General features: G+C 42.7%; 1 protein-coding gene across 4 annotated transcripts in view; it reads left to right on the plus strand.

Moving 5' to 3' along the window:
• Positions 1 to 12,712, plus strand: part of NCAPG2 (non-SMC condensin II complex subunit G2) — a 116,954-nt gene that overhangs the window by 46,712 nt on the left and 57,530 nt on the right. For all 4 annotated transcript variants that reach the window (XM_043541548.1, XM_043541550.1, XM_043541549.1 and 1 more), the window contains exons 11-13: positions 6,601 to 6,726; positions 7,990 to 8,169; positions 9,109 to 9,261. In XM_043541548.1, the coding sequence (XP_043397483.1) occupies positions 6,601 to 6,726; positions 7,990 to 8,169; positions 9,109 to 9,261 (459 nt within the window). The remainder of the gene's footprint in view (positions 1 to 6,600; positions 6,727 to 7,989; positions 8,170 to 9,108; positions 9,262 to 12,712) is intronic.

A 12,712-nucleotide genomic window follows, 5' to 3' on the forward strand; every position in this document is an offset into this window, starting at 1 on the left:
AGTATTCCATAAGGATAAAGTTTCCTTACACCTATGCCTGAATTTTTTCCCAGCGGTTGCATGTTTACCAATCCATTCACAGTTGCAGAAGAACATAGGCTCCATTCCCTCGACATCTGACAAGCTCTGGCCTTTTACCTGAAAAGAACAAAAATAATTAGGAAGTCCCTTAAACTGTTTATTGTAATAGCATTGAGAATCAGGGGACAGGCCATCTTCACCCAGAGAATCTCCCAATGGATTTCTGACTGCATTAAACTCTATCAGCTGTTGAATCTACCTCCCCACTCTGGCATACAGGCTAGCTCCACTAGAGCTCAAGCAATGACCACGACATCCCTTCAGGATGTGCCTTGCATAGACATATGTAGAGCAACCATGTGGAGCTCTGTCCACATGTTCACAATGCCTTGGTCCAGGACTCGGCAGCGGATGCCTCCAATGTTCCCTCTAATATTTTCCATCCATGTGTGGAATGAATTTTGTTATGTGCACCATATCGAGGTAATGTGCAGATGTGTGCCACCAGTAGAAACAAAAAACCTAGATATATTATATATTTTTTAAAAGTTACCATAGGGATAATTACTCCAACCAGGACAGGTTAGGCATTTTAGAACTCACTACTCGAATTAAATTTAAGCGTGAGAGAAATAAAAATTATGAAATGCATAGACCAGTCAAAAAACTAAAATAACACACTTTGAAAGAAGTATCAAGAAGTAACAACAATAATAATACAGGTATGTGTTGGGAGGTGAGTGTGAAAGACTCTGTGTGTGTGTGTGTGTGTGTGTGTGTGTGTGTGTGTGTGTGACAGAAACATGCATTGCCCCTTTAAGTACGCTACCCTTTTAAGTAGATCGGCGCTCACCAGTCTGAAGCCTGCTTGTTCAGACAGAACAGCAGCTGCCAGCAAGCTCCATCTGTCCCGCTCCTGGGCCCTGTCGTGTATATTCTCTTCTCCGCCTCTGCCGCTGCTCTGTGGAGATGGGGGGGGGTGCAGGGGAGGGGGACACCCTGACATCAATGCCCTCTCCCTCCCTCCCTGCTCTGCACCGCAAGCAGGAGGCTCCCAGGAGCTCCAAGGCAGAGAGCAGGAGCAGTGCAGCAGTGGACGGAGGGGCACCTGAAGTATGCGGTACTTGATAGTCTGCTGAGTGGTCATGCAGCTTAGAGGGAACTTAGGATGCTTTGTTTGACATGGTGGTTCTCCACTTGACCCTTCCATCCTTATCCTCACACCCTGCTCCAATGTAGGTACTGCTTGTCAATCGCCCACAATGGAATACAATAGGAACCATTATTCGAAGAGGAGGAGAAGGTTACTTACCTGTAACTGAAGTTTCTTCAAGATGTGTGGTCCCTATCTGTGTGCCACTTCCTGCCCTCAGTCCCCTCTGCTTCAGATCTGTCAGTTTCACGATGGAGAAGGAACTTGAGATGTGGTCGGTCTCCCCCTCACCTTGGATGGAAGCACATGGCTTGGGTGCATGTGCAGACCAAAGGACACTGCTTTCAAATTCTCTGACTCTGGGTGCATGGTGCACATGTGTAACCCACAGTGGAATACAGATGGGGACCATGCATTTTGAAGAATCTCCAATTACAAGTGCCACAAGTACTCCTTTTCAGTTACAGGTAAGTTATTCCTCTTTAGGAAGCCTTCCTGAATGTGAAAGATCTTTTCAATGAAGTAGGATGATAGTTCTGATGCAGGCTGTAGTCTCGGGATTGATGAAGAAGCAGTTTACCCGGATAGTTCCTGGAGGCGAGATTTGGAAACTTCAATGGAAGTTGAAAGGGAAGGTTCACTTGTTGTGTAATATAGCTTCAGCATAGGCTTTGAAACATATGTTGTGTTCAGCCTTTGTTTTACATCATTGGCACTTGAGTTTCTGCCCCCTCTCCATCTGGCACAAGATGTCAGGAAACAAAGGAGATCTATGTAGGGAATGGGGAGGAAGGGACCACTTAGGGGCCAGTATGCCCCTCGTTGAGAGTAGCATTCAGTGCTGATTTACCAGATGTTTAACTTCTTTTTGAGCAACATTTCTGATTCTTTTCTGAATTTGATTTAATATTACCCCTCCTGTACATTATTTTAATCTAACCTTGTTTGCTGTGTACCACCTAACCTGGAACCAGTGATACATCATGGCAAAACTGTTTATGAAGCTAAGTGAAGTGAGTATCACAGTAACAATATAAAAGTTATTTGTTTTGTAAATTACAGAAAAATATGTTCAGGTCTTCCTTAGTTAAGTGAGCATGCAAGGATCATTTTGCTAGCTCATCACTTGACCGTGTCACCCCTTTCTTTGCATTGCTCTGCTGACTCCCCCTTCTCTATCACATCAAACTTAAGCTACTTGTTTTCACTTTGAATGCACTTCATGGCCTCTCCTTATCCTGATTCACTCTCTGCTGTCCTCTGTGATTTGCTATCAAGAAGTTGATTTCCACCTCCGATCAGCCTATGATGCCAACCTCAATCTCCCAGTTGTTAAATTTCCAAACAAGCATCTTCGTGCTTTTTCCCATGCTGCGCCTCCTGTAAACATCTGCAAAACTCATTTATTATCCACTTTCAAAGTCCTCCTTAAAACTCCTTTTCCATAATGCCCACAAAAAAGTGACAACAATTCGGTCACTCGTGCTGAGACAACTGCCTGTCATGTTCATCAGTATTGTCTCATTTATTTTCTTGTACTCCTCATCTATTGTCTCTCTTATGCTCAAATTGTACCATTCGCTGGGGTAGGAGCAGTTACTTTTTTCTATTTTAGACAGCTCCTGGCCCATGACTAGGGCCTCTAGATACTATAGTTATACAAATAATAATATACAGTTTACACTTCTAAAGGTTGTATAGTTGTGGGGTTTTGGTTATGTTGCACTAATACCAAACAGCAGAACACTTCGAGTGTAATCTTTGTTCAGTTTGGAAACAATAATGTTGAGAAATACATGCATTACAAATTATTTGAAAATACACCAGTACTGAACATGTGCGGTATTATATTTCCTTTATGAAATACATCTTAGATTTAGATGAACACATGGCAATAGAACAGCTGTGCAATTAGACCTTTATATAAAAGCGTTACCTTTTCTTTTGTGCATTGTTAATGCTGATGCTATTCCTAATTCTCAGTTCAAATAATTTCATCACTACAACAAATAGCAGAACCCTATCTGAATTTCTAAGGCACCTTTCACTTTAGTAGTTTTTGTAGGAAAACATGCATACTTTTCAGACTGTTTTTCTGACTCCTTCTATGCATTTGGCAACTGTTGCCTTGCAACCTTAATGTAATGTGTGAAGGCAATCTACGCTTCTTAAGTCAGGTTTCAGTGGTATTTTTAAAAAAGCATCATCTGCCAGGTGAGTCAGTGGAACAAAAGCCTTCATTTACTTGCAACCCAGTAAAATGCTTTCTTCTCTGAGTGAGTGCTTGCTCATGTTGATTCCATTCTAGGTGTGTGTGTGTGTGTGCGCGCCTACATGCACAGTTGTCGGAGACTTTTGCCTTAGCAGTATCCGTAGAGTTGGCTTGCCTAAGAAGTGGCAAAAGAAGAAGAGCCTCCTGGCACCAGCAGGGCAAGGATCTTTGGACAAAGGACCAATGTCAGGCCATGTGCCCACCCTGGTGCTTCACGGGGTTACCGCGGAGGTTGGACCCCCCAGCCCGACTAGGGATCCGACTCCAGGGAGAGGTAGGGAACCATGGTCTCTCCCAGGGCCATCGTTGCCCGAAGTGGCCCCGGCGGCTAAAGAGCAAATAGGCCGATTGGCACCTAACCAGGCGGCAGACTCAGCTAAGACCCCAACTTCTAAGGGCAAGCCAATCATGGGACCGCCTCATAGGGTGGTGGAGCACCCTTGATCACTGGACCACAGGTGCAGATCTCTATCTCTGTGGCTTCGGACTCCAGCACCGTATCCTAGGTCACCAACTAGAAGGCCCAGGTCCTCAACACGCTCTCCATCTACAAGACATGGGACACCGGAGTCGAAGCGCCGGTCCCTATACCACCAGTACCGGCGAGCTTCCCATCAGAGATTGCCGTAGCCCAACTCACCTTCGCCCAGATGGTCTCCAAGATTTTGATCCCCGCCCGGGCAGGGCCGCTCCTTGTCACGGCACCAGTCCTATTTCCCTGGTACCATTTGTTGGGAAGGTGCTGTTCCTCGCTTTCACCTTGCCGGTTGCTGACCAGAGTCAGTCGGCAGACTTAGGCCTCGACTGCTCCGCCCTGATCACCAGAAGGGCAGTGGTCCGAGTCAAACTGGGAGTTCAGCCCCTCGCCAAGAAGGGGAGATGCACTGCCGACTCGTGAGACCAGTGTGGCACCCGCAGTGACAATGTGCAGCAGGGGCAGTGGCCTGCTCAATGGCCATATTGGAACCCGTGGGGCGTGCCAGTAATGCCGGTCCGGTGTTCTCACCAGCCCTCCCTGGCCACCTTGGACCAACCAGCCCTGGCACCACCAGCCCCAGAATTGGAACGCAGTGCGAAATCCGACGCGGGGGCAGCACACCGAACCCTAGCGCCTAAAGAGCCATCCCTGGAGAGGGAGGAGGAACCTGCTCTTCCACAAGTGGTGTGGTCGTCCCAGATGAAGCGGTGGCAGATGCCTCCCAAATTGGTAGTCCCCCCCAACAATCTCAAGGAGCACCAGGCCCTTCTTAAAAGAGTGGCTGCTAAGTTTAACCTACAAATTGAGGAGGTCGCAGAAGAGTCCAGTGACCTCTTCAATGTTATATCCTCCTCCACCCCAGCCCGGGTCGCGCTGCCTGTCCACCCATGGGTCTTAAAATTGCCAAATGGCTGTGGCAAACCCCCTCTTCCATTCCACCGACTTGTTGCAAGGTGGAAAAGAAGTATTAGATCCTTGCAAAAGGGTTCGAATACCTCTACACGCACCCTCCAGCGGTGTCACTGGTCGTGTCTGCTGTGAATGAAAGGGCCAGGACATATACTTACCTGTCTTCTTCCCAAAGCCTCATACGTCAGATGAAGAATGCAGGTTCGATGCCCTGGACATCAGGAAGGTGCTGGCCTTCTACATAGACAGAACAAAGGCGTTCCATAAGTTGATGCAGTTGTTTGTTGCAGTGGCAGACAGAATGAAAGGTCACCCTGTGTCTGCTCAAATGATTTTGTCCTCGATCACTGCCTACATCCCCTACTGCTATGAGCTGGCGCAAGTGCCTCTGTTGGCAATCGTGACAGCACACTCAACTAGGGCACAAGCGTCATCAGCGGTCTTCCTGGCACATGTACCAATCCAAGAGATCTGTAGGGCTGCTTCCTGGTTGTCTGTCCACACATTCATATCTCATTGCACACTTACCCAGCAAGCTCATGATGCCGCTGGCTTTGTAGAGCAGTGCTGCTAGCTGTGTGACCGTGAACTCTGAGCCCACCTCCATGGGCACTGCTCGTGAGTCACCTAGAATGGTATCGACATAAGCAAGCACTCGAAGAAGAAAAAATGGTTACCTACCTTTCATAACTGTTCTTCAAGATGTGTTGCTCATATCCATTCCATTACCCAGCCTCCTGCCCCTCTGTTGGAGTTGCTGGGAAGAAGGAACTGAGAAGGTGTAGGGCTGGTGGCGCCTAATATACCGATGCATGAGCGCGGCACTCCAGGGGGCGCCACAGCTGATCCTATGGATACCATGAAGGCAAAAATCTCGAACGACTGCACACATGGGCACATGCACACCTAGAATGGAACGGATATGAAGAACAACAGTTACAAAAGGTAGGTAACCGTTTTATCCTCCCTTTTTAAAGCTACTGAGGATTCTTGTGTTTGCTAGGACCAGGGCTACTTTCATTAATTTCAGACAGATATTGGGGGTACTGATGCAAAAATGCTTATTATTTATTGTAAATTCTAATTTTAGGTTATTACAAGATTGCCTTTTCTGAATTTAAGGAGTAAATTAAACTTACTAATTATTTACATACACATACTGCCTGAAGAATATGGTGGATGATATACTTAAGTTTTTGTTTGTTTGTTTAATTAAATAAAATGTTCAAACCAATTAAAGAAATCCCTATGAAATTTCTACTTTTTGTCAAGTAGTGACAAACACCAAAAGTGTCAGAGGATGACCTTCTCCTCGCTCCCTGCCCCCCAAAATAAAACCTTCAAGTATGTTTGCTTGACTTCAATTTCCATATTCTGAGCGCTAATTTAAGGGCTGAGACCAAAGTACCACCTTCTATAGCTGCAGCCTCTCTACCACAGAGCACATATTTGAAGGTCTGTAGCAGTGCTAACTGACTTTAACTATTCTAGGCCTACACAAGATGGCACTCCTCCAAGTGTGAATCCTCTGCATCTTTGAAGCCAATATGCTCTGAGAACGCAATTTACAGCTAACCTAGAATTTACTGGTTGGCAGAACTTTGAACTGTGAGATGTAGAAGTTGTTATAAATTTTTATGTTTAATCCAATTACTTTATTAGAATTCCTATTTGATTAGAAGTACTAAACTGATAAGGGTGATTTGAAGAATATTTGTCAATAACCCCAATTTTATGAACAATTTCTTTTCTATTCCATTGTAACAGGCCAGAAACTCAGAAGTTCGATCAAATGCAGCATTATTGTTTGTTGAAGCATTTCCTATTCGTGATCCCCATTTTAATAATGAGGCTATGGATAATGAAATTCAGAAACAGTTTGAAGAACTTTTCGTAAGTTTTCATGAAGACAAAATGTGAAAACAAAATGTTAAGTTAAACATTTGCCAAAATTTACTTGGCAGTAAGACCATTTGAAATACATGTACTGCAATCAATGGAGTAAGGGGATTGAGAATGTTACCCACAGGAAAGAGTGCAGAAATATGCAATTAAATTCCTTTAATCTTGTGACAGGTTTCAGAGTAACAGCTGTGTTAGTCTGTATTCGCAAAAAGAAAAGGAGTACTTGTGGCACCTTAAAGACTAACCAATTTATTTGAGCATGAGCTTTTGTGAGCTACAGCTCACTTCATCCGATGCATCCGATGAAGTGAGCTGTAGCTCACGAAAGCTCATGCTCAAATAAATTGGTTAGTCTCTAAGGTGCCACAAGTACTCCTTTTCTTTTAATCTTGTGCACGCTCTGATTTCTGGTGGAATAGCAATGTTTTGGAAAGGGGCCTAAATACTAATGAAGTGGGGGTCTGAGTTTACATTAATTGAGCTACAAGTATGGTTCAAAAACCTGAGAGAGCGCTTAGGAAAGCCAGATGACACTGGCTTTTACTTTCATTCATTTACTCAGGATACAATGGGTAAGGAGGGCTCTATATGTGATTGACTTTTGTGCTGCAACAGCTGAAAGTCTGCAATTAATTCCTAATCTTAAGTATCTGCAGCTCCTATGATGGAGTATCTAAACAGAAGTATGGGGGAGATAAGAGTTAAAATAATGAATTGGAAAGATGAGGGCTAACCAGTTTATTCCTAAAGCAGTGTTTTATTCTGTCTGGGGAAATTTATTGTTGTATTCACAAGAATAAATATTTGATCGCTGAAGATTCCTGGAAATTCCAGGTTTTAAGGTCATTACCTCACAAACAGTGAACAGTGAGACTTGATAGTTAGGTGCATAAAGGCAAACCTTAGGAGTGAGATTTTCAAGTGTTTAAGTGACTTTCATGCACAAGTCTCATTGACTTTTTCAATAACTTTTGAAAATTCTACTGTAAGAGCCTAACTTTAGCGTGATGTTTTTGAAAATCGTCACCAATATTTTTATCTTAATTTTGTTTTCTAACCAAAAGTTGTTTAATAATAGCAATAAACACTCATTTGGAGAATATTCCAGATATGGAAATATTTCATAATATCACATCTTATATGGTGTGGTTAAATGCTAATCGCGATGATTTTTGTTTCTTATTTTAAATATGAACAGACAGCATGACGATGCATACATGAAATTTGTTTCCTCTTCTTCTTTGTTTATAGAGTCTTTTAGAAGATCCTCACCCATTGGTCCGCTCTACAGGGGTACTTGGTGTTAGTAAAATAACATCCAAATACTGGGACATGATTCCTGCCACCATCCTTGCTGAGCTTTTAAAAAAATTAATTGGAGATCTGGCTTTTGATGTAACTTCAGCTGATGTTCGCTGTTCTGTTTTTAAGGTAAGTTTAATAAGCAGACTTTAAAAACTTGTATTGATAGTAAACTTTTAAGTTTTCCTTGAAGCATGTGGTGTGGGTTATTAAGGGTCAACTTCAATAGAAGGCGCGCTTTTTATAAAACCTTTTGATTCTTCTTTGAGTTGATCTTTGCATAATTTCCCTTGAGATGTACTTTCTGTATTTAAGTTATGAAAACCTTCTAGAAAAAATGCCTTCTGGGAATGAACAAGCAACCCCTTGTGGAACCAAACATTTAAAGCTGAGTTTGAGTAGTAGCTATGTGATCCCTGACCACCTCAATTCCTCTCTCTCTGGCTACCTGAGGGTGGAAAGACCTCCTTTCCATGCTCTTGGTTTGGTATTTTGACTAGACTTTCTTGTTCAGATAATTGTAAATAACTAAAGATGTATACTTAATTACACAACTGTGTAGAAAATGTTTCCAGCTCAGTTCCAAGGCATCATGTGTGACCCAGAGAGCGAGACCTGGAAAGAAAAGACAGGTTTAAGTGTTGTGTTTTGTACCCCACTGTCAGTCTTCCCATGGTTGGATGCATATATTACTGTCTGTGTGTTGGGGAAGGCTGTTCCCCAGATAGTTGTTCAGTAAACCAGAATTGATTGATCAACTCCATCTAACAAATGTCAGACTCACTTCCTGGGCATAAACATGTACTCCTCAAGTACAAGAGATGAACAAAAACACTGGTCAGAAGATCTTAAAAGGTAAAACCACTTCATCTGAAATGAAAGGAATTAAGAGATTTTGAGTTGCTCTTTAGCATTTTCTTTTAAAAGATAATTATAGGAAAAAAATATGTAAATGAAACATCTGCCACTATGTTTAGCCTTAAGTTTAATAATTTTAGTATAGTTTTTGTATATCTGCTGGGTTTTTTTTTTTTTATTTTTTTATTCAGTGTGATATTTCTGTTGCAGTGTCTGCCTATAATTTTGGACAACAAACTAAGCCACCCATTACTGGAACAGCTCCTGCCGACAGTAAAATACAGTCTCCATGACAATTCTGAGAAAGTGCGAGTGGCTTTTGTCGATATGCTGCTGAAAATTAAGGCTGTCAGGGCTGCTAAGGTAAGATAAATAGGACTTGGTAGGCAGCACACAGGAGATGTAAACAGAACAAGACAATTTATTCTGAAAGATGTACATTTATCAATACCGCTGTCAATCCGTTATTAGAATACTTAACCAATAATTTGCAGAAACTTACAGGAAACTGTTTTATTGGTCATGTATGTCCCATTAAAGTTTTGAGATGTAAAATCCTGGATAGTGGTATTTAAGCATTTCCTGCTATATATTTGAAAATTAAGTTAATGTTATGATTGTCTAGATTCTTGTTAAGTACCATGACACTAAGTCTAGTGTCCTGTAATCTTCCTGCCTCTCCGTGATTGTTTCAATGGAAATGGGGGCATCGCTAGGAAATATTGCCACATCAGGAGATTACTGCATCAGAATTTTTGTTACCTCAAATGAGGATCAAACTTTCCATATAACAAGTTAATCTTTTCCTCTTAGATTCTTAGTAACTTTAGTGTGTTCTTGATTGGTACCTCTCAGTTTCTTCTTTAATAACAAGAAGTGTTTCAGCTCTTGCCATTTTCTGTTGGGCTAGTAGCTACTTAAGAAAAAGAGGATACGGAATCAGCCCTCTGGGACCAGAACGGGCAGGAGAAGAAAAAACAGAAGCTGCTTATGGGGCAGGGCCACTACTGGAGAAAGAATGTCCATGAGATCAGAGAAGAAGGGAAACAAGTCACGGAGAATAATGTGTAAGGGAACATGGCGGAGAGAGAGTAATGGAAGAGATGGGATGGGGAGATTAAATAAAATTATCCTTTTTTAAAGAAAAGTTAAAAGCAGTTCAATAGTGGTTACAGTGAGGCAGCAGTGTTCCAAATAGAGGAGGTGGTCACCTCTGAGAGAGATCCCACTCTGAAAAAGTTTAATCCTGTCTCTAGCTAAAATAGTGATGCCAAAGCAGGATTTCCTAATAGTTCTCCTTTCAGCAGAGCTAACATGGAGTGGCAGAAAGATCACTGTGATACTAATGCTTGTGCTTGTACTGCAAGTTAAGCCTCAATGCAAATCTTAACCATCTGACACAAACTGATTACTATGATATTAATGCTTAGCACTGGTGTCTTGGAAGGTTGTGCATGTCTCATTACTCTAATACTAGTCTCAGAGGACATGATTCTAGACTTGCTTGCAAATCTCATCTATCAAAATGCTTTTCTTCATATTTTAAATTTTAATAAGATTTTGAGATTTAAAAAGGCAGCAAATTGCAAATTTCATGTCAACATGTATCTTGGGCCAAGAGCAACAATTTCTGGGAATGAGGCTGTATTTTAGTTTCTAATATGAAAATCCACAGTGGTCGTGCATTGGCACATACTTTAGGTTTTCCAAGAGGCATGAGGTTCAGCCATCCTAAAAATGCACCAATATCCTGTAGTACACGTGTCTGTGCTGACATGGTTATTGCTTTTAGAGTATGAATTGTTCATTTTATTACATTTATTATAGGAGGGGCTCATAGCACTGCCTGTTGTTAAGGTTGCCTATTAAGAATGTGCTGCAGCCCAGAACTACAGCTGGTTGAGCAGGACTTCCCCTGCAATTGCAGTTTCTGGTTGCTCCAGGCTGTGCCAGATCCACTGGAATTGGGAGCCTGTCTGATCTGTGTTCTGAATGACACTCCTCTTCACCTCCCACTGATGGCCAGGCAGTGTGGAGAGGAGGAGGGGACTTGTAGCCAGAGCTGGGAGGGATGCGGAATGGGGAGACAGATTTGATGAGGAGCTCGGATGGGACACTGAGATTGGATAAGGAGCCTGGGGAGGGAGACTGGGCCCGGGAGCAGATAGGGAAGAAAGTTACTGGAAATTGTGAGGGAGACAGATTGTATGAAGAACTAGGAGTAGGGGGGAACTGGCTGGGTAGGTAACTGGGAATGGGGGAGACTGGGATTAGGGAAGTAGGATTTGCTGGGCAAGGAAACTGGGACTTGTATGAGAAGCCTGAGGAATGGACACTTAGACTGGCTAGAGGAGGTAAATGGACTGGGATGATGAGCTAGGAGTGGGGAAGATCTATAGGGACAGGTTGTAGGAGAATGGAGAGAAGTATGTGCCCACTAGAGGACACTCTTCTCCAGATCCTAGAATGGAACCCAAGATTCCAAGCCTCACCATTCCTCTGCCATCAATATATATCTGTGAAGTGTACTGGCAAAGTGTCTCATTCCTATTCTGTTGTTAGTCCACATAGAGGATGACAACCTACTATTGCTCTGTTGCTTATCAGCTCAACTGGAAGAGGTCTGGGCCATGGATTTAAAGGTTCCAGCCCTCTAATGACCTATGTAGGTGTTAATATGTTGGCACATGATAGAATTTGTTTGGGTGGTTTTAGGTTTTTTGTGTGCAACTTCCTAGCCTTATTAAAGAAATATTAAAAGAACATTATTAAGTCAAGCACTCTGGGGTTAGGAAATGCCAGAATTAAGCCTGGCTGTGCATTATATCGGTTCTTAATTACATGTTCACATATTTTTTTCCCACCGGATCAATCAAGTTGTGTAGTAAAACAGACTGTTGTCTGTAGGACTCCTGCCTCATTTGTTATAGAAGATGGAGGGTGTGTAGTGAATGAGGCAGGATATTTCAGAAAGAGAAAGTTGGTCTCACGGTTGGAGCAGCTGATGAATGCTGGAGAATTGGGTTCTATTCATGCTTCTGCCACAGAGTTCATACATGGTGATAGGAAGTCATTTTTCAGAGATGGCCATTCATTGTGTTCCTCATTTTCTGAGTGCCTGTCTTGAGACCCTGGGGTATCACTTGCAGAAGTACTGAGCACTCAAGAGCTCCCATTGACTTCAACTGAAGTCATGCTTGGAACATAATTGCTGTATTATGCTACATATTCTCAAAAAATTAAGTTCTAGGTTTCTCAAATTGGGCACAGAAAATTAGTGGGTACTTCTGACCTTAATCTCTCTTTGCTTCAGTTCCCCATCTATAAAATGTGGATGATCCTACCCATTTCATTTCAGAGGGATAGTGTGAAAACAGAATATTAATGTTTGTGAAGAAATGCTGTAATGGGTACCATAGAAAAAGCCAATGAGGAGATCAATAGTTCTGCCTTCTGGGCAGGGTTTGAATAGTCTGTGGTAAATAATGCCTGGAGCCACATATTTAGAGCTTCGTGTTTTTTGCAAATGCGAAATAGCATAAAATAAAACACCATAAAACTTTAAAAAAAAAAAAAAAAAAAAACAACAGGTGCACTGGGTCGCAGTGCTGCTCAGGTTTGGCCTTGCCACTCCTCTGTCATGAAGACAGAAGGGCAACTGGGCCAAAACTGAGCAGTGCTGCGACCTCATCTGCCGGGGCATGACGTGCAGAGCACCGCTGCAGGGTGAGTGCAAGGTGGTCTCACTCTCCAGCCCTGTCCCTTAGGATCTTCCTTCTTCACTAGACTGGAGTAGGCTTGCTCTCCATGCCCT

The sequence above is a fragment of the Chelonia mydas genome, chromosome 2 (assembly GCF_015237465.2).
Source record: "Chelonia mydas isolate rCheMyd1 chromosome 2, rCheMyd1.pri.v2, whole genome shotgun sequence".
Classification (NCBI taxonomy): Eukaryota; Metazoa; Chordata; order Testudines; family Cheloniidae; genus Chelonia; species Chelonia mydas.